This window comes from Schistocerca gregaria, chromosome 10, assembly GCF_023897955.1.
Source record: "Schistocerca gregaria isolate iqSchGreg1 chromosome 10, iqSchGreg1.2, whole genome shotgun sequence".
Lineage (NCBI taxonomy): Eukaryota > Metazoa > Arthropoda > Insecta > Orthoptera > Acrididae > Schistocerca > Schistocerca gregaria.
The window spans coordinates 129,736,675-129,758,672 of NC_064929.1; the positions used below are offsets into that span (position 1 = coordinate 129,736,675).

Genomic DNA, 21,998 nt, shown 5'->3' on the forward strand with positions numbered 1-21,998 from the left:
CCCATGAAAACCCCAATCCTCCCACCACCAGAACCAGCCACAAAGGACAGTCCCCTTTGTCACTCAGTACCATCCTGGACTGAAACAGGAGAACCAAATCCTTCGCCAGGGCTTCGATTACCTGTCACCGTGCTCTGAAATGAGGGACATTCTACCCGAAATACTCTCCCCCTCTCCTAAAGTGGTGTTCCATTACCCATTCAACCTTCACAACATCCTAGTCCATCCCTACGCCAGTCCCAATCCCAACACCTTGCCACAAGGATAATGTCCCTGTGGAAGAGTCAGGTACAAAACCTGCCCAATCCACCCACCAAGCATTTCCTATTCCATTCCTGCCACAGTTTTGTCCTACTCCATCAGGGTCCGTGCCACTTGTGAAAGCAACCACATCATATACCAGCTTTGCTGCAGTCACTGCACAGCTTTTTACATTGGTATGACTACCGACCAGCTGACCACCAGGCAATTGAATCTCAATGTAGACACATGTAATGTTCTGCGAATACATAGAAAGAAAGATCCCATAACATTTAGCTACAATATAGCAGGTCAGCAACTGAAAGCAGTTAATTCCATAAATTATCTGGGAGTACGCATTAGGAATGATTTAAAATGGAATGATCGTATAAAGTTGATCGTCGGTAAAACAGATGCCAGACAGATTCATTGGAAGAATCCTAAGGAAATGCAATCTGAAAACAAAGGAAGTAGGTTACAGTATGCTTGTTCGCCCACTGCTTGAATACTGCTCAGCAGTGTGGGATCCGTACCAGATAGGGTTGATAGAAGAGATAGAGAAGATCCAATGGAAAGCAGCGCGCTTCGTTACAGGATCATTTAGTAATCACAAAAGTGTTACGGAGATAATAAACTTCATTGGAAGACTCAGTAGGAGAGATGCTCAGTAGCTCGGTACGGGCTTTTGTTGAAGTTTCGAGAACATACCTTCACCGAGGAGTCAAGCAGTATATTGCTCCCTCCTACGTATATCTCGCGAGGAGACCATGAGGATAAAATCAGAGAGATTAGAGCCCACACAGAGGCATAACGACAATCCTTCTTTCCATGCGCAATACGAGACTGGAATAGTAGGGAGAACCGATAGAGGTACTGAAAGTACCCTCCGCCACACACCGTCAGGTGGGTTGTGGAGTATGGATGTAGATGTAGATGAACGGCCACTGCCAAACTGTGGCCAACGTGAACACAAAACACTCGATTTCAATGGCTGCTTCACTACCGGAGCCATCTGGATCCTTCCCTTCACCAGCTTTTCTGAACTGTGCAGATGAGAGTTGTCCTTACAACACATTCTCCACTCGTGTAATTATCCCGGCCTCGACCAAAAGTAAAAAACAGTCCCCACACCGTCTACCCAACAGTTTCCACCCTACCATCTTCTCCCCATTCTCGTCTCGCAGCCTGTTTATTTTCAGCCCTCTGCCAATGCATCCACCTGTATTTCCCTGCTCCTCTTCTTGTTTTCTCCTTTTTTTTACCTCCCTCCGGCCCCACAACTTCCTGACACTGCACCTGTTTGCAGTCTAGTCCATTCACACTCCACCAGACAGTGTTCGTCTCTCTCCTCACCTGTCTACTGCCACCCCTTTCCCTTGGCCGAAGATGTTGCATTCTGGCCCAAGTTGGTGGAGTTGGCTTTCGTGTGTGTGTATGTGTGTGTGTGTGTGTGTGTGTGTGTGTGCGTGTGTGTGCGTGTGTTTACTGACAAAGGCTGTGGCTGAAAGCTATATGTGAGTGTCTTTTAATTGTGTCTGTTTGCAACCTGAAGTGTCTTCATTATGGTAAGTAATATTCTGATCAGCATTTGATACTTTACCACACTAATATATAGTAATGAAAGGACAATCACATAGATATGTGATGAAATTTGTGACAAGATTGAGGATGTAGCATGTCATAAGACAGAGAGGCATTGAGAGGTGGAGTAACTCCAGGCATGCCCCAGGGAAGTGTGTTGGGACCTTTGCTGTTCACGGTGTGTATGAATGACCTTGGAGCAATATTAATAGTAACCTCAGAACTTTTGCACATCTTGCATTTATCTGTAACATGGTATTGCCTGTTAAAGCTAAACAAATATTGAGTCAGCTTTTGATAAGATTTCAAAGTGGTGCGAAGAATGGTAACTTGCTTCAAATGTGAGAAATGTAAAATTGTCCTCTTCAGAAAACAAAAATTTGTAGCATCCTATGATTGCAATAGCAACGAGTCACAACTGGGTTGAAATGTATTCAAATGCTAATATTAACATAGGCTCAGTTATAGCTGAAACAAGTGCCCGAGTTCAATTCACAAGTCAGATAACAGAAAAATGCAACAAACCTACAAGGCAGACTGGTTACAATATACTCTTGCCAGCCATCCTAGAATATTGCTCAAATGTGTGGGATCCATACAGTGTAGTACTGTCAATGGACATTGAACCTGTAGAAAGAAGATCAGCGAAGCGGAATGGACAGTGTCTCGAAAGTAGATTTGTTTTGCTATTGGGGCAGTGAAATAACTTATGATGGCTAGTTGAAGTAGAGGATATAAAATGTGGACTGGCAGTGGCTAAGGAAAGGTGTTTCTCAAGAACATAAATTTGTTGACATTGAATATGAATTTAAGTGTAGCCTCGTCTGGAAGTGAAACGCAGATGGTAAATAGTTCAGGTGAGATAAGAATAGAGGCTTTTGAAATGTGGTGCTACAGCAGAATGCCGAAGAGTAGATGGGTAGGTTACGTAACTAATGAGGGGGTACTGAATAGAGTTGGAGAGAAAATAAATTTATGACATAACTTGGCAAAAAGATGGTTGTTTGGTAGGGCATATTCTCCCTCTGTAAAACTGTAGAGAGAACCCAACAGACAAGTACAAAAGCAGATTCAGAAGGATGTTGGTTGCAGTAGTTACTAGGAAATGAAGAGGCTTGCACAGGATAGAGTAGCATGGAGAGCTGCATCAAACCAGTCTTTGGACTGAAGGCAATGATGAGGACAATAACAATAAAAACAACAACGCATATCGTCACAAGTTTGCGTGATGTGGGAAGAAGTGTAATGGAAATGCTCATAAACCTGAACTGGCCGATGCTTGAATGTAGGTCTCAACTATTACACAAAATTAGATTGATTGCTGTGTATTTAAGCATTACTTCTTCGTGTGCTGCTTATGCGAATGAAATTGATAGAAGCCCTAATAAGTGGAAAAATGAAAGTACTCTGTGCTGCACATTTATGTTGTTTGTACCGTATACCAGGTGTACCACTATGAAATGAGCGTTAAGATACAAATATGTCATTAGGGAACATTTGTTGTGAACAAGCCTTAATTCGTTTTTGTTTGGTTGGTATGACATCTGTCGAAGATATTTAATATACATTTAGTCATGGAACAAACATCATGACATGTTTTCATTGTGTTAATAGTGTTCAATTTTGTACCAGAAAGTAATAATTTACAGAAATCATTAATTTTTTGTTTTCATTTGAAAAACAAGTGCTGCAGAGTCGCATCCAATGCTTGTCGAGGCATATGGTGATCATGCTCTATGAGAAGCAACATGCAAAAGATGGTTTAAACTGTTCAGAAATAATGATTTTGATGTAAGAAATGAACGTGGAAGACCACAAAAAAAGATCGAAGACACCGAATTGCAAGCAATATTGGACTTTGAGTCAGAAGCAAACGGCAGCAGTGCTAAATGTTGCACAACAAACAATTTCTGACCGTTTGAAAGCTATGGGAAAGATCCAAAAGTGTGGAAAATGCGTGCCACACGATTTGAATGAAAGACCGAAAAAACCATTTGTCAAATTTTGCTTCAAAAAGACATGGAAGAAAATAAATTTTGCATTGAATTGTTACTGGCGATGAAAAATGGATTTATTTTAAGAATCCTAAATGGGAAAAATCGTGGGTTAATTCGAGACAACCATCAACATCAACTGCAAAACCAGACCGCTTCGGCAAGAAGACAATGCTCTGTGTTTGGTGGGATCAGAAAGCTGTGGTGTATCATGAGGTTCTAAAACCCGGTGAAACTGAATACTAATCGCTACAGACAACAAATGATTAATTTGAACTATGCATTGGTAGAAAAAAAGACCAGAATGGGCCAGAAGACATGACAAAGTAATTTTTTACACGCCAATGCACATTTCACACAAAGCAAAACTGGTTCAGGATACAATCAAAACACTTGGCTAGGAGCTGCTACCCCACCTGCCATATTCACCAGGCTTGGCCCGCTTCCGACTACCTTTTTTGTTTTCATCAGTGACGCACGCGTTGGCTGAGGAACACTTTGATTCCTACGAAGAAGTCAGAAATTGGGTGTCTGATTAGTTTGCTTCAAAAGATGAACATTTACATTGGTGTGGTGTGCACAAATTGCCAGAAAGGCGGTCAAAATGTATAGAAAGCAATGGTCAGTACTTTGAATAAAATGTTTTTACTTTTCAATTCAAAATTAGTGTTTCATTTTCAGAAAAAAATGCACATTTCATACTGGTACACCTGGTAGATATAAATGTAATTTTTGATTTAAATATGGCAGCTGCGGTGCTGTGTTTGGTGATCCATGGGTGCATTCTGTTACCTTTCACTGACTGGCTACTGGTAGTGACAAGACAGAAGCATTTGTCGTTGCACGTTTTTTGTGTGTATTGAAAGTGCCGCAATTAATTGAAAATCCTGCCATGTGTGAGCAATGCACAGTGCGTAATGCGTAATGCATGAAAGCTTTCAGAATTCATTGACAAATTAGAGGTGTTCATGAAGGAAACAGTACAAGTGGTGAAATGAGAAGAAAAGGGTTAAAACATTTGGAGATAGTCATACTATTGTTCGTGAAGAAGTACATTGTAGACCACCACTGGAAGACAAGAGGGTTGGCTTGAGTAACTAACGAAATAATACTGCATCAAATTAGAGATAAAAGTGCTTTGTGGTACAACTTGACTAAAATAAGGGACATGCTGTTAGTACACATCCTGTGGGCTGAAGGAATACTACTGGAAGATTGCATACTGTCATAGATCTGGAGAAAACACTGCAGTGAGGAGTGATTAAGTGCTTTTGCTAATATCTTTGTGACTGCGCTACGTATAACATCGCCGGTTTTAGGACGAGGATTATGTGAGACGTATTTGGAGACGGGAAGAACGGTGAGTGTAAATTGCGTTCGTCAGCAGCGCGTCATTATGTTATGTGCTTCATTGTTGGATTCAAAATTGTGAAATGTAGGCTTTGATTGCGTGAATGATAAACAGATAATGTTTCTTCAGTTTTGCACAGTTTTTTGTGTGGAATAATGTACTCAACAATGGATGATGCTGGCTGTGATAAGAGTGCCATAATTGTTGAAAGGTCAAGAAGTAGGAGTAAATTATGTATTTGTAGTTTGATAACAATGAACACTCACATTCACTTGTTTTGGAGAATTGAAATCATGTGATGAATGATTCTGCCATTTGACAGTGTAAAGAATGGAAGCATTTGGAGTGTATCAATTATGATGGTGTAGAATAGTATAGGGTGTCCCATGAAGACTGCATTTCTTTAAATTTAGGAATAATACACGCAATTTATTTGAAGATTGCTGGTAGTATTATGTCAGTATGAAACACACAAAATATCAGGCAAATGTGCACAGCTTCATCTGCACACATCTACTCTGTGGGCAAAATTTTCAATGACTCTGGAGCAAAATTCTGCTTGAATTTGACCCATGACATGTCAAATCCCTGCCTCGGGTGGAGGGATGGTTTGTGGATTGTTTACGTAAGTAGAAGATTTGACTTATCCCTACAAAAAAGTCACACAGTGTCAAATCAGATGATCTCAGTAGTCACTTCTGATCGCCATTGTAAGAGATAAGATGAGCGGAGAATCTTTCTGTCGGCAACGTTGTCATTTCCCTGGCAGTGTAGTAGTTTACCCCATCCTGTTTGAACCACATGTTTTCTGTATTCAGTACTTGCATCTGCAGCCATAAAAACTGTGTTATCATGTGGTGATAATGATCACATGTCACTGACTTAAAAAAAAAAAAAAATTCCTAATTAATCCGCCACCCCATAACCGGTACCAAACGGTGACATGCTCCAGATAAAGAGACTTCTCACAGACCGTGCTAGGAATCTCCGTGCCCTAAATCCAGCAATTTTGTTTATTCACATAACCATTAACCTGGAAGTGTGCCTCATCACTGAATATTATTTTCCTAACAAAAATTGCTATTGAATTCTTGTTTTGTGAATATCCAGTCGGAAAATGTTCGTTACTTCAAACGGTCCGTCAGTTACAGCTCTCATGTTAGTTGGGTTGTAGAAGGATGCAAATGCAGGTGTTCTGTTAAAATTTGATGCAAACTGCTTCTCAGACTGGCCGACCCTTGAGAATGGCCGCAAATCAGCTCACTGGGCTCGTAGTGATGCTCTCACTGACGACAGTGATATTATCTACTGAATGATGGGAACGAGGACATGGACTTGGACGTCCAGATGATTTGATGTTCTGTCGATCCTGTATCTTCAAGTTTCCTCACCAGTCGCTGTACTGTGGACACATAGGTGCATTTCGCCTACCAAAAATTACAGTTTTCGCACAGTCTCTGCGTAGCATTCACCGAACTCAACATGCACTTTCAAACTCCTGACGTGTCGATCTGTTGTGTATCGCTCCATTTTAGCTGACACCAATAAGCGCAAATGCCAACTTACCGTGACAGTAGGTAATTTCAGTACCAACAGGTAACAGTCGCTTACATTTCAGGCCCAGCTACCTAACAAGCTGAAATCGCTGCTCAATTTATAAATTGCATTCTTTATGGGACACCCTTTCTCTTTCTGTGGACATCAGTGGAGACATCCACATTTCTTCGTAGAGTATGTAGTCCTACCCGAAACTCCGTTATACATCTTTCTTTTTTGCGATTCCAGGCCTGGATGTCTGACACAGCTCCGACGGCTGCAGCTGCCTTTCGCCAGTGACCTCGAGGATGACACGGTGCTTGCCATTTCAGAGGGCTGCCCTAATCTGCGTGAACTGAGGTTGAGGTTTTCACTGAGAATTACCGACAGAGCACTGGCCATGATCAACCGTCTGGAACATTTGGAAATGTGAGTAGTATATCTGACTGGTGAATGTTAGGTCCCACGGGTGTTAAGTTACACAGTGACAGCCTCCTTCTGTAGAAACTTCCTGGTAGTTAAAAATTGTGTGCCGGACTGAGACTCGAACTCGGGACCTTTGCCTTTCGCGGGCAATTGCTCTACCATGTGAGGTACCCAAGCACAACTCTCGCCCCATCCTCACAGCTTTACTTCTGCCAGTACCTCGTCTCCTACCTTAAAAACTTTACAGAAGCTCTCCTGCGAACGTTGCAGAACAAGCACTCCTCAAAAAAGGATATTGCGGAGATATGGCTTAGCCACAGCCTGAAGGACGTTTCCAGAATGAGATTTTCACTCTGGAGCGGAGTGTGCGTTGATATGAAACTTCCTGGCAGATTAAAACTGTGTGCCCTGAGCGAGATGCGAACTCAAGTTCAAGTTTCGGTCCAACACACAGTTTTAATGTGCCAGGAAGTTTTCGCATCAGCACACACTCCGCTGCAAAGTGAAAATATCATTTTGGAAACAGGAATCTGCTGGTTTTGAGTTTACTGCACGTATGTGACATGTTTGCTCACCATACTTCTGCTCGACAGTCAGCAGGGTGTTTACAATTCATGTTTTTCGATTTGGTCTTTAACATTACATACAGCGGACAGACCATTCATGTCATGACTTGAGCGTAACTTGCCAACCCAGTTGTGATCGACAGATGAAACTAGTCTAACACGACAAATGCGTAGTAATGCAGCTGAGGTAGTTTTCATTTATTGTAGTGTGCACACAAATAATGCTGTATGGCAAATTTTGACATTTTATATAATTGTGGAGAACAATGTAGCATACATCACCTGCTGTAATAGTTGATCCATTTACCGTCAGCCGGCTGCGGTGGCCGAGCGGTTCTAGGCGCGTCAGTCCGGAACCACGTGACTGCTATGGTCGCAGGTTCGAATCCTGCCTTGGGCATTGATCTGTGTGATGTCCTTAGGTTAGTTAGGTTTAAGTAGTTCTAAGTTCTAGGGGACTGACGACCTCAGGTGTTAAGTCCCATAGTGCTCAGAGCCATTTGAGCCATTTACCATCTGAGGGCAGCACTAAACAGTTTTCACTCCTCTGTGTGAACGGTGCTGTATGTTATGAGACTGGCCAAGTGTAGTGGGGTGACACTTACTGTCAGTGGTTTGAAATGTGCAAATAATGTGTGGAAAAGGGAAATTAACATCAGTAAGTGGCAGGATATTAAGACCAAAAGGCTTTGTCATGCCAGATTGCAAAATAAATCGGAAAAGGAAAGTTAGTTCCTGTGAAACAGCCTTTGGCGCATGTGAGTGGAATAATGCTGTATGGGTTTTCTAAAAAGATGTATGTATACAGAGTAGCATGTGTGTTCTGTTCAGTAGTAAATGTGCCCTGTTGAGTACATGGTTCTGGCGACATACATTATTTGAATTTTCCAAAAAAATTACAGTAAGAGTAAGTAACATGAATAAAAGTAATTACAGTTCTGTAGCTATCATCAATGAAAAAATATAACGCCATATAATTAAAAGAGAATGTGAAATATTGGAATCCAGTTGAATGATATTGTCTGCATATTCACGCTTGTGTGTGCAATCCAGAAGTATCCTCAAAAGAAAGACGCGAGAACATAAACTGGAAATTAAGTTAAAGCTATAGAAAGAATATCATGTCTTGATATGAGTCCATTTACTGGATAAGATCCGTGGAAATATGCATGCCAGACGGATGAAAGAATGACAGACGATACTTCACGGAAAGGAGCTACTTTCAAATACAAAGTCCTGTAAAAAGAAGTGTGTCAAAGAACATTGCTTGAAATATTCTGCATTGTCCAACAATGAATACAAGCTCTTCAACATAAACTAAAAGATGGGATGGCCACTCCTAAAAATGGTCACGGAAAACATTTTATCAAATGATGACAGAGCTCTGATTCAGGAACACATAGCAAGTTTCTCAAAGCACACGAGATATTACAGCAGGAATAAATCCTCAAAAGAACGTCTGCACCCCAACCTCAACCTGTGCAGAGTGTATTGATTGTATACCAAAAAGTTTCCTGATAAATCAATAAGCAGGTCACACTAACAGTGTGTTTTTCACGCAGATTTTAATTTGTGTTTTGTAACACCTAGGTCAGATATTTACAGACAGTGAGATTCGTTGTTTCACAAAATGATTGCAGTTTTAGATGAAATAGAACTGCACAACATCGAACTTTACAGTCAGTTGCATCACACGAAAGCAGACCGAGCACATGAATCACTAAAAACAGATACGAAAACGGCTAAAAGGAACAACAGTGTACGTGGAATGGGTGTTGACCTACAAAAAGGTATACTTTGGCCTACATTGACACATTCTAAGGTATTCTACCAGAAGACAGCTGTCGTGGCATAATTTTACAGTTTGTGATGTCAGTACTGGAAACATCACAGTAAATTTGTGGGATGAATCCACCACAAGGAGAGGTTTGGCCAAAATAGTTCCTTGTCTGCTTAAGTCTGTGGTGAACAATTACAATATGCTTGAAGAAGGGAGGTATGGAACGCAAAGTGACTGTACAGTCTGGTTGCTGTGCCAGACAGAACAATAACTGGAGAGTTTTAGCACTACGTTTCTATCTGACCAGCACAAAAAGTTTTGCATCACCCTGGTTCCCAGAACTCCTGAAGATAGACATTGACTGTGGATATTGTATCACAGACACAGTACCTGTGACTCTTCAGAAATGTCACTAAAACCGCCAAAGATGTAAACAACCATGCATGAGCAGCGCCTATTAGACGGAGGGGTCCGACAGTTGATCAGTTCCAGTTGTTCCACCAGGAAGGAGGAATACGGCTCGAGTTGTCTGTAGTTCAACCATGCCTAAACGGTCAGTACCTTGGTTCGAACGCATCCACATTGTTACTCTGTGCCAGGAAGGGCTCTTAACAAGGGAAGTGTCCAGGTGTCTCGGAGTGAACCCAAGTGATATTGTTTGGACATGGAGGAGATACACTGAGACAGGAACCATCAATGATATGCCTCACTCTGGCCGCCCAAGGGCTACTACTGCAGTGGATGACTGCTATTTACGGATTATGGCTCAGAGGATCCCTGACAGCAATGCCACCGTGTTGAATAATGCTTTTCATGCAGTGACAGGATGTTGTGTTAAGATTCAAAATGTGTGCAGTAGACTGCACAATGCGCAACTTCACTCCCAACGCCCACAGCGAGGTCCATCTTTGCAACCATGACATCATACGTCGCCGTAAAGATGGGCCCAACAACATGCCGAATGGACCGCTTGGGATTGGCATCATGTTCTCTTCAGAGATGAGTGTCACATATGCCTTCAACCAATCGTCGGGGACATGTTTGGTGGTGACCTGGTCAGGCTGAACGAATGAGACACACTGTCCAGCGAGTGCAGCAAGGTGGATGTTCTCTGCTGTTTTGGGGTGGCATTATGTGAGGGCGACGTACGCTGCTGGTGGTCATGGAAGTGCCATAACAGCTGTACAATATGTGAATGCCATCCTCTGACCGATAATGCAGCCATGTTGGCAGCATATTGGAGAGGCATTTGTCTCCATGGACAACAATTTGCACCTCCATTGGTGCACATCTTATGAATAACTTCCTTCAGAACAATGACATCACCCGACTAGAGTGGCCGGCATGTTCTCCAGACTTGAACCCTATCCAACCACTATGAGGGATCTACGCCAAATTGCCATTGAAGGCAGGGACAATCTGGACCAACAGTGCCTTGATGAACTTCTGAATAGTATGCCATGACACAGGCATGCATCAGTGCAAGAGGACGTGCTACTGGGTATTAGAGGTACAACAATCTGGGCCACCACCTAAAGGTCTCACTGTAGGGTGGTACAACATGCAATGTGTGGTCTTCATGAGCAATAAAAAGGACGGAAATGATGTTTATGTTGATCTCAATTCCAATTTTATGTACGGGTTTTGGAAGTCTTGGAACCGAGGTGAGGCAAAACTTATTTTGAAGCATGTACTTTACAGGAATACATTAGAAGTTATATTCAAGTCACAGTTTCCTACGTAACGACTGGAACATCGCAATGATCAAGAAAAGAATTAAAGTGTTAGAGTTATGGTTCCTTCAGGATAGAAGTATGTCATTGCCGAATCCTTTGTCAGTCCTTAAAAACTGCCCATCGAGGAAATGATGCTGGAAGACATCGAGGGCATAGGATCCACTGAGTTGGTTTTAAGAAAGCCGTATGGTTTGAAAAGTTGTGATGTACTCAGGTCAAAGCTGTCTAGTGACAATCCTGTAAGATGTAAGTGTGCGTCATGGACACACGTGCTGTTCTAAAATGTGGTTTTGAACATCAACTAAAAAAATTTTCCATTGCCTTCTGGTTTCCAACTGCTCTACAGTGGGGCACTGAAACTTCATAAAGAGAAGAAAAGGGATCCCTTGGACATTATGACTGAGTTTTATGTAACAGATGTGTGTCTAAACTTGATAAAAGCTCATGTTCTCTTACTTTTTTGAAGACCAAAGGAATCAGTTTACAATAAGTATTATTTTATGTCTTGTTATAATTTTCTTTCTTACAACTTTTAGATTCTAGACAACTTCACCATTGCAGTAGAATACAGAATGATCTGCCCATTGCTACAGTATTTTTCCCATTTTAATACGTACTTATTTTTAAAAAAAGTGTGCTTAGCGGAATTTTAAAAAGCACAATGAAGTATTTTCAAGAGTCTGTATGTACAAACAATACATATCTGCTGTAAAATTATTGTTTTGTAATAATTCTGTGGAATTAATTTTTGTCAATTTCCTAAAAACTGCAAAATGTGCCACACAGCATTATTCGTGCACACACTTCCATTATTAATGTATGTTAATTTGTTCTGTTTTATATTACATAGGATGGAATGAAACAAGATGATAAGTTGAGACCAGGACAGAGGACTTCAAATTATGAAAATTTTCCCAGAGAACTACAGGTCAGAAATGCACTGTTGTAGACTTAAAACTGTAAAAGTGGCAGCCAGTGAGTGACAAGTGTATGTGAGTTTGTCTAGAAAACATATGTATTTAGGTTTGTCTGTCTAACAGTGCAGTTTTGTCGTACCTTTTTCGTTTATTGTATACAAAAGTTTTAGTAATTGATAGTATTAGTAACAGATGTATTAGAATAAAGAAAATTTTTGAAAGAATAAAATCTGTAAAGAAATGACAAGGTATAAAAATTATTATGAGTTAACATCATTTACTTGGAGGAACACTTCATACCGATGTATACATGTACACAGTATAAATAACTTTCTAGTAGTAATGCAGACAACTCAGACCCGTGTGTGGCATTACGGTGTCACATTATTTAATAAAGTGGTGTATCGTATAGTTTAGTAATGTTGTGTATTTTGTTGACTTCAAAATGAGTGTAGCATTGTCCAGTTTCATTGCAAATATCATCGCAATGCACACGTCAGTTTGGAATTATGAATGTAGTAATTAGTAAACTAACATGTGCAAAGCAGTTTTCTGTAACTGTAATTTTGCCACTGAGTATCCACCAGCTGACAGGATGTCGGTCTGCACACCATGGTTGGAGACCACCAGTTCTTCTGGACTGGACAGTCACAGCTCTTACAATGTTTAATGGACATTTTGGTACCTTTATGTTTTGTTTTTTTGCAGATTGGAGCTTTCTGGGTGCCAAAGGTTGGGTGGAGCTTGCATGGCTTTCATATCACAGCTACCAGCTCTGCACACATTGGTCCTCCGGGCACTCGATGACTTGTCTGTGCTGCAACCGAGCCTTCGGAAGATCTTAGACATGAAGGAACTGCGGTGCCTGGATATTGTGCACAGCTCCAATATCGGAGCTGTGCCGTTCCGTGAATTTCCTGGCAGACTAAAGAAGCTCCGGTGGGTAGTACTGCTGCATCTGTCCACTGCACAAATAAAGTACTAATCAGTGTGTATATTTGGCACCTATCCCTGTGTGAAAACACAGTGGCGATTTACAATTATTGAAGTATATGAACAAAAAAAAAAAAAAAAAAAAAAATTAGTTACAAACTACCCCATGCACACACATCACTACAGATATTCTGATTTAGGTTATGACACAATAAATACGCCTGGCATCATTGGCGATGACGTGGCATAAACAAATAGCAAGATTCTGCATGATCCGCCGAAGTGTTAGAACATTGATGCCCTCATGATCTCGTGAATGGCTGTTTTCAGCTCAGCAATGGTTTTGTGGTTATTGCTGTACAGCTTCTCTTTAATATAGCTGCGCAAAAAGAAGTTGCTCACGTTCAGATCTGGAGAATTTGGCGGCCTATCCAGGCCAGTGTCAGTGGCCTCTGGGTACCTGAGAGCCCTAATACGGTCTCCAAAGTACTTCTCCAGGACATCACTCTCCTGCTTTGATGGGGTCGAGCTCAGTCTTGCACAAACATCATCTTGTGAAAATGAGGGTTACTTTGGATAATGAGGAAGAAATCGTCTGCCAAAACATTCACTACCATTCTACATCTACATCTACATTTACATCCATACTCCGCAAGCCACCTGACTGTGTGTGGCGGACGGTACCCTGAGTACCTCTATCGGTTCTCTCTTCTATTCCAGTCTCTTATTGTTCGGGGAAAGAAGGATTGTCGGTATGCCTCTGTGTGGGCTCTAATCTCTCTGATTTTATCCTCATGGTCTCTTCGCGAGATATACGTAGGAGGGAGCAATATACTGCTTGACTCTTCGGTGAAGGTATGTTCTCGAAACTTTAACAAAAGCCCGTACCGGGCTACTGAGCGTCTCTCCTGCAGAGTCTTCCACTGGAGTTTATCTATCATCTCCGTAATGCTTTCGCGATTACTAAATGATCCTGTAACGAAGCGCGCTGCTCTCCGTTGGATCTTCTCTATCTCTTCTATCAACCATATCTGGTGCGGATCCCACATTGAGCAGTATTCAAGCAGTGGGCGAACAAGCATACTGTAACCTACTTCCTTTGTTGTCGGATTGCATTTCCGAAGGATTCTTCCAATGATTCTCAGTCTGGCATCTGCTTTACCAACAATCAACTTTTTATGATCATTCCATTTTGAATCACTCCTAATGCGTACTCCCAGATAATTTATGGAATTAACTGCTTCCAGTTGCTGACCTGCTATATTGTAGCTAAATGATAAGGGATCTATCTTTCTATGTATTCGGAGCACATTACACTTGTCTACATTGAGATTCAATTGCCATTCCCTGCACCATGCGTCAATTCGCTGCAGGTCCTCCTGCATTTCAGTACAATTTTCCATTGTTACAACCTCTCGATACACCACAGTATCATCTGCAAAAAGCCTCAGTGAACTTCCAATGTCATCCACCAGGTCATTTATGTATATTGTGAATAGCAATGGTCCTATGACACTCCCCTGCGGCACACCTGAAATCACTCTTACTTCGGAAAACTTCTCTCCATTGAGAATGACATGCTGCTCTCCATTGAGAATGACATGCTGCGTTCTGTTATCTAGGAACTCTTCAATCCAATCACACAATTGGTCCCATAGTTCATATGCTCTTACTTTGTTCATTAAACGACTGCGGGGAATTGTATCGAATGCCTTGCAGAAGTCAAGAAACACGGCATCTACCTGGGAACCCGTGTCTATGGCCCTCCGAGTCTCATGGACGAATAGCGTGAGCTGGGTTTCACACGACCATCTTTTTTGAAACCCCATGCTGATTCCTACAGAGTAGATTTCTAGTCTCCAGAAAAGACATTATACTCGAACATAATACGTGTTCCGAAATTCTACAACTGAACGTTAGAGATATAGGTCTATAGTTCTGCACATCTGTTCGACGTCCCTTCTTGAAAACGGGGATGACCTGTGCCCTTTTCCAATCCTTTGGAACGCTTCGCTCTTCTAGAGACCTACGTTACACCGCTGCAAGAAGTAGGGCAAGTTCCTCCACATACTCTGTGTAAAATCGAACTGGTATCCCATCAGGTCCAGCGGCCTTTCCTCTTTTGAACGATTTTAATTGTTTCTCTATCCCTCTGTCGTCTATTCCGGTGTCTACCATTTTGTCATCTGTGCGACAATCTGGAGAAGGAACTACAGTGCAGTCTTCCTCTGTGAAACAGCTCTGGAAGAAGACATTTAGTATTTAGGCCTTTAGTCTGTCATCCTTTGTTTCAGTACCATTTTGGTCACAGATTGTCTGGACATTTTGTTTTGATCCACCTACCGCTTTGACATAAGACCAGAATTTCTTAGGATTTTCTGCCAAGTCAGTACATAGAACTTCACTTTCAAATTCATTTAACGGCTCTCACATAGCCCTCCTCACACTACATTTCGTTTCGCGTAATTTTTGTTTGTCTGCAAGGCTTTGGCTATGTTTATGTTTGCTGTGAAGTTCCCTTTGCTTCTGCAGCAGTTTTCTAACTCGGTTGTTGTACCACGGTGGCTCTTTTACATCTCTTTTATGAACTTGCTTGGCACATACTCATCTAACGCATATTATACGATGGTTTTGAACTTTGTCCACTGATCCTCAACATTAACTGTACTTGAGACAAAACTTTTGTGTTGAGCCGTCAGGTACTCTGTGATCTGTTTTTTGTCACTTTTGCTAAACAGAAAAAGCTTCCTACCTTTTTTAATATTTCTGTTTACGGCTGAAATCATCGATGCAGTAACCGCTTTATGATCGCTGATTCCCTGTTCTGCATTAACTGTTTCAAATAGTTTGGGTCTGTTTGTCTCCAGAAGGTCTAATATGTTATTGCCACGAGTCGCTTCTCTGTTTAACTGCTGAAGGTAGTTTTCAGATAAAGCACTTTAAAAAATTTCACTGGATTCTTTGTCCTTGCCACCCGTTATGAACGTTCCGTAGTCACCGAGCTGTCGAAGAATATTGCGCTGATCGATTGGACGTTCCACACCACACAGTCACCTGTCGAAGGTGAAAACACTTCTCGATTGTGAAATGTGGATTCTCAGTTCCCCAAATGCACTAATTTTGCTCATTGACGAATCCGTCCAAATGAAAGTGGGCTTCGTTGGTTAACCAAACCGTGCATCCACATAATAATTCCCATCATGCAGTCAACTGTGCAGTTTGCACGTCCTATCTCAAATCTTTCAGAAGTTATGGCAGTTTAATTCCATATACTTTAAAAATTGTCACCCTGTATCTGTACGTATTAGGTATACAACTTTGCTTTCGCCATTTTGCAACAGATGGCAGCAGTGGCAAGTGGTGGTGCAGGTGCCAGATTGTAAGTGCTGTACAGTGAACTCAGGCATTTGTAAACATAACACCGTGAAAATGTTAGTCGATCTGTGATAGCACCATAAAGTTATTCTCAATAAAGGTGTCGACTTAAGAGCCCAATTCTCAGCGTTTGCGGGAAGCTTTAATTTTCTACTTTAATGTGAAGAAATCTGTGGCTAAAAAAAAAAAAGTGGTTAAGACCTACGGTGAGACACACATTAGTGAAAGAATGTGCAGAGAACAGTTTCAACACCTCGAGAACGGTGATTTTGACAGTGAAGATCGGCATGGTGTCGGAAGAGAGAAGGTTTTTAGAGGTACTGAAACCGACTGAAAGCATCACAGGAGATTGTTATCGGAAGCAGTTGATGCATTTAAGCCAATCATTGGAAGACAAATGACCACAATACTTTGATAGATATGAAAAGGGGATTCTGCAGCACGACAGTGCTCGACTCCTAGTCACAAAACTCATCGAAACGTACTCTGCAACATTGAAATGAGAATCCCTAGCTCCCTCTGACTACAACATGTTTTGACCAGTGGCACACGGCCTGGCTGAGCAGCGCTTCTGCTCGTACAAACAAGTGCAAAATTGGACCAGTTTGTGGATCTCCTCATAAGATGCCCAGGTCTTCCACCACAGGATTCGTATGCTGCCCAAAAGATGGGAGAAAGTAGTGGCCAGTGATGGCCATTTTTTAAGTTTCTCACAATAAAGCCTTGAACTTTGAGGAAAAAATGGTGGAAGCGAAGTTGTAGACCTAATAGACAGAAGGGGCAAAATGAGTGTAAAGCTGTACTATTACCTACAGTATAGATCTCACAAAATAACTAGGTTACAAAAGTTAGAAAAATTTAGGCTCATTGTGAAGAATAACACTGTCTTGCAGGTGCTTAATATCCTGTGACTGTAACAGAAGTGTGGCAGCTGATACTGCTGGACAGTGTCACACAAACTTTCTGCCTCAAAAACGCTGCTGCAGCAGAAAACTGCACAAATGATCCCATTTTCCTTCTGTATGTGGAGTTAAATAGGTTTTGTGTCTTTATTATACAAACAAATTTGACAGTACTCAGAGCGAGTGTTACAGCAGCATTGCAGTTTTTGATATTTATTCTTTTTGGAATGTAAAATCTGACTGTTGTAAAAGTAATGCGCTTCGTGAAGCACGTGATTCTAGAGTTGGACAAGCACCTTCATACCAAAATGTGCTACTCTTCTTTCAGTCTTCCTGTTGTGTTTGTTTCCTACCTGGTTCTTGTCCCAAATTGAAGAGGAATATTGAAGAGCTCATAGAAGTTGGTAACATCGGAAGTCCCTCGAGTCTGTTTCTGAATGATGTGTGTATCATAGATGCAGTGAGACCTGCAGATGATCATTGACACCATAAGGATTCTCTCCTGTGAAATTACTACTGTTACATAGTAACAGGTGCTGGTAGGGTCACAAATTGATTTAACTTCTGATTGACAATAACTTCATAAAATCCCACCTGCTCTGACGTCAGGTGCAGCTATCTGGTGGCCCCCCTCCCGGAATAACTCCGCCATAAATTACTGCACCAACCGAAACAGACCCTAATCTACTTTCACCTATAATTCACCTATAACGCATTACTTAAACCTAGTATTTTGCAATTCAATTTATATATATACCTGGGAAAAATATATCTAAAAACAAAGATGATGTGACTTATCAAACAAAAGTGCTGGCAGGTCGATAGACACACAAAATTCGAGCTTTCGCAACCGGCGGTTGCTTCATCAGGAAAGAGGGAAGGAGAGGGAAAGATGAAAGGATGTGGGTTTTAAGGGAGAGGGTAAGGAGTCATTCCAATCCCGGGAGCGGAAAGACTTACTTAGGGGGAAAAGGATAGGTATGCGCGCGCGTGTGTGTGTGTGTGTGTGTGTGTGTGTGTGCGAGTGTATACCTATCCTTTTTTCCCCCTAAGGTAAGTCTTTCCGCTCCCGGGATTGGAATGACTCCTTACCCTCTCCCTTAAAACCCACATCCTTTCATCTTTCCCTCTCCTTCCCTCTTTCCTGACGAAGCAACCGCCCGTTGTGAAAGCTCGAATTTTGTGTGTACGTTTGTGTGTCTATCGACCTGCCAGCGCTTTTGTTTGGTAAGTCACATCATCATCTTATATATATATATATATATATATATATATATATATATATATATATATATATAAAACAGAAACAAAAATCCACATGGGAAAAATATGTTAAAAACAAAGATTCCAAGACTTACCAAGCGGGAAAGCGCCGGCAGACAGGCACATGAACAAAACACACAAACACACACACAGAATTACGAGCTTTCGCAACTGGCAGTTGCTTCGTCAGGAAAGAGGGAAGGAGAGGGAAAAATGAAAGGATGTGGGTTTTAAGGGAGAGGGTAAGGAGTCATTCCAATCCCGGGAGCGGAAAGACTTCCCTTGTGTGTGTGTGTGCGAGTGTACACCTGTCCTTTTTTTCCCCTAAGGGAAGTCTTTCCGCTCCCGGGATTGGAATGACTCCTTACCCTCTCCCTTAAAACCCACATCCTTTCATTTTTCCCTCTCCTTCCCTCTTTCCTGACGAAGCAACTGCCAGTTGCGAAAGCTCGTAATTCTGTGTGTGTGTTTTTTGTGTGTTTTGTTCATGTGCCTGTCTGCCGGCGCTTTCCCGCTTGGTAAGTCTTGGAATCTTTGTTTTTAATATATATATATATATATATATATATATATATATATATATATATATATATGATCTCACAATCTCAAATCTGCATTAAGCGTGCAGATCACCAGCTCCCATTGACCACCATGTGCATTTGTCCTTACACCATCTATATACATTACATGATATGTAAGTGGCAGTACAATTGTTACACACTTTATTGCAGCTACCAATTCTCTAAACTCTTAAGTGATTCAAGAAAAGGTCATCTTTGCTCCACAGGTTGTGCTTCAAGTTGACATAGCATTTCCACAATAGTCACTTGTTAATCAAACCTACTGGTAAAAAATCTTGCAGCGTGCCACTGAATTCTAAGAATGTACACACCAACAAGAATCAGATAGTATATAATTTTCTGCTACATAAATCTCATGAAATGTCCCAGAATGGGAAGTTAGACATCGTATGGAGACTTACCGACAATTGTTCTCCTACCCAGCAATTGTGAAAGGGACAGGAATATAGGGAAATGATGGGAATGCAAGCATATGATGTAGACGATAGCGGTAACACGTGGAACTTCGAATCAGTCTGGAGAGTGTGCTCGGTTGGCCGAGGCGACAGTTAGCATTGAGTGGAAGGTCTAGTGTGTTACCAGTGCGTAGCCCGACAAAAATGTAGCGTGCAGCTTTCGATCACTGCATTGCCCATTCCCTCAGACGTGTCTTAAGAACACTGCAAAGTATTTTAGAACAACACAGCCAGTGCAGTTTAGTACTAGACATTAAGGCTTCCACTTACACAATTTAACTAATGTTTTATCCAAAATGCCGAACTAAGCATTTATAAAACTTTATGCAGAATGCTATTGGCTGTCTGTGTGCTTCTGAAGTTACGGAGACTTCAGTTCACCAGTTTCAAATATCCTGATAAATTTCCTTGGCACCCCATTTACAACACAACAGTGAGAGTTGGAGTTGTGTACTCGATGTGAGTATTACAATAAATAAGTTGTAACAAATTATAGAAATTCAAGTGTTATTCTAATATGCCTTTTTTTCCTCAATTAACAGGGAGCTGCATGTGGCATATGAGGGAGGAAATGCTTTCTCTGAGCTGCTACGCAACATGCCTCGGCTCAAACTCATTACTACTTTTCGACTGACACACGAGTATTCAACAGACAATGGAAGAAGTTTTGTTCGCAACTTTGTTGCTTAGCTGATCTATAATTATGTCATTGATGTCTCTTGGTATGTATTCTCTGAATGTCCATCTGCTGTTAATGGACTTGATGCACCTTAAGTTAAATAAAGTACAGAACACTTGAGTAACTTTATTTACAACGTCTTTGTATTTGTTGCCACCCAATGTTCCTCTCTTTCATTAGCTTTGCAGCAAGCAGGATCCTTCACCTGTACCAGAGCAACATGTTACTTTATACGGTTGTGATGCAGTTCACATCCTCTACGTGTCCAGTTTATATGTTTGGATTGTTGGATGCTGACTGACCCCACATAATTACTGTTTGAATATCAAGCAGAAATTGCCAAATAATATTTTTATATTTGGATTACTTAGCTTGGACTGAATAAGGTTTCACGCAATGACTCTTCGTAGATGTGCGTGTTACAGGAATCATCAAATGGTAAAATATGAGCATACTACATGCTGCCTATTAAAAAAATAGGGAAATTAAGAGAGATATACAATAGCCATTTAAGTGAGTTTAGCTAATATCTGTCTGGTTAGAAAATGGCAAAATTATTGGGAAAACGGTTAATTGTGAAAGGGATTCCCAAAAGTTGAATACAAAAGTAAAATTTTTTTAACAGGCAGATTTTTGTCCACAATGCACAAACTCTAGGGTTTGATTGATGACAGGATACAGAGCAAACAAGGCCTAATGAAGTTATGTCCGGAAATGCATGGTTTCTATGCTAGAGACTCATACTACTAACAATCATACTTTGTTACAGAGGTTGTGGTCTAATACGCACTATACCACGCAGCCACAGTTACAGTATGTGATGAAAATGGTTTCCATGTGCCTCAATGCATGCCTGTACAGGCTGTAGCATGTTTTGTCTCTCAACGTTCACATTGGCCGGACTGCATCCGAACAGTGTCAAAAGCACTGCGAATACGCTGCTCCAATGTCTCCACATGTGGAATGGGCTATGCATACACGATACTTTTGAGATGGCCCAACAACCAGAAATTTTACGGGTTGAGATCCGGTGAACGAGCAGTTGTGCCTTCCCTGTTTGTTGGATCGGACAAGGGGGGCCAGTTGCACGGCTTGAGATGCGTCCAAACAGTAACGGCCAAATGGGCTCGATCACCCTCTGAATCACCATTGGCAGTTCTTCCAGCAGGGGAGGCAAAGTCACTGACAAGAAATGCCGATGGTTCCGGCCTGCTAGGTGACATGGAAGGAAGACTGGTCCCTGAATACGGTCGCCAATTATCCCGGCCCACACATTCTGGCTGCACCGATGTTGACGATTCGTAGTCGCTGCATACTACCCCACAGCTGACTGTTTTGAGAGTTGAAGATACCACTCCGCATAAAGGTGGCTTCACCTGTGAATAGGATGGATGACACGAATCCCGGAGTCGTGGTTCCCTGTTACAGAAACCAGTGACTAAACTGCTCCTGATGTGGAAAGTCTGTCGAAAGTAAGCCCTGCACGTGCTGTACATGATAAGGGTAGTAACGGTTGTCATGGAGAATGTTCCACAGGGTCATATGTCTTACCATGTACCGGTGGGCCAACTGACTGGTTCTGTTACGGAGGTCGCCTTCCACAGTGTTAATCACGTTTTCTTCAAAGTCTGGTGTCTGGACATTTCAGGTACATCCTTCATGATTTACTGCTTCTTGAAATGA

The 21,998-nt window shown here is 41.6% G+C and overlaps 1 protein-coding gene across 11 annotated transcripts in view; it reads left to right on the plus strand.

Annotated features, from left to right (window-relative positions):
* Positions 1–20,444, plus strand: part of LOC126293183 (F-box/LRR-repeat protein 17-like) — an 85,569-nt gene extending 65,125 nt beyond the window's left edge. For all 11 annotated transcript variants that reach the window (XM_049986292.1, XM_049986284.1, XM_049986288.1 and 8 more), the window contains 3 exons: positions 6,952–7,131; positions 12,836–13,066; positions 20,179–20,444. In XM_049986292.1, coding sequence (XP_049842249.1) covers positions 6,952–7,131; positions 12,836–13,066; positions 20,179–20,326 — 559 coding nt within the window. In that variant the 3' untranslated portion in view covers positions 20,327–20,444. The remainder of the gene's footprint in view (positions 1–6,951; positions 7,132–12,835; positions 13,067–20,178) is intronic.
* The last annotated feature ends 1,554 nt before the right edge of the window (positions 20,445–21,998 follow it).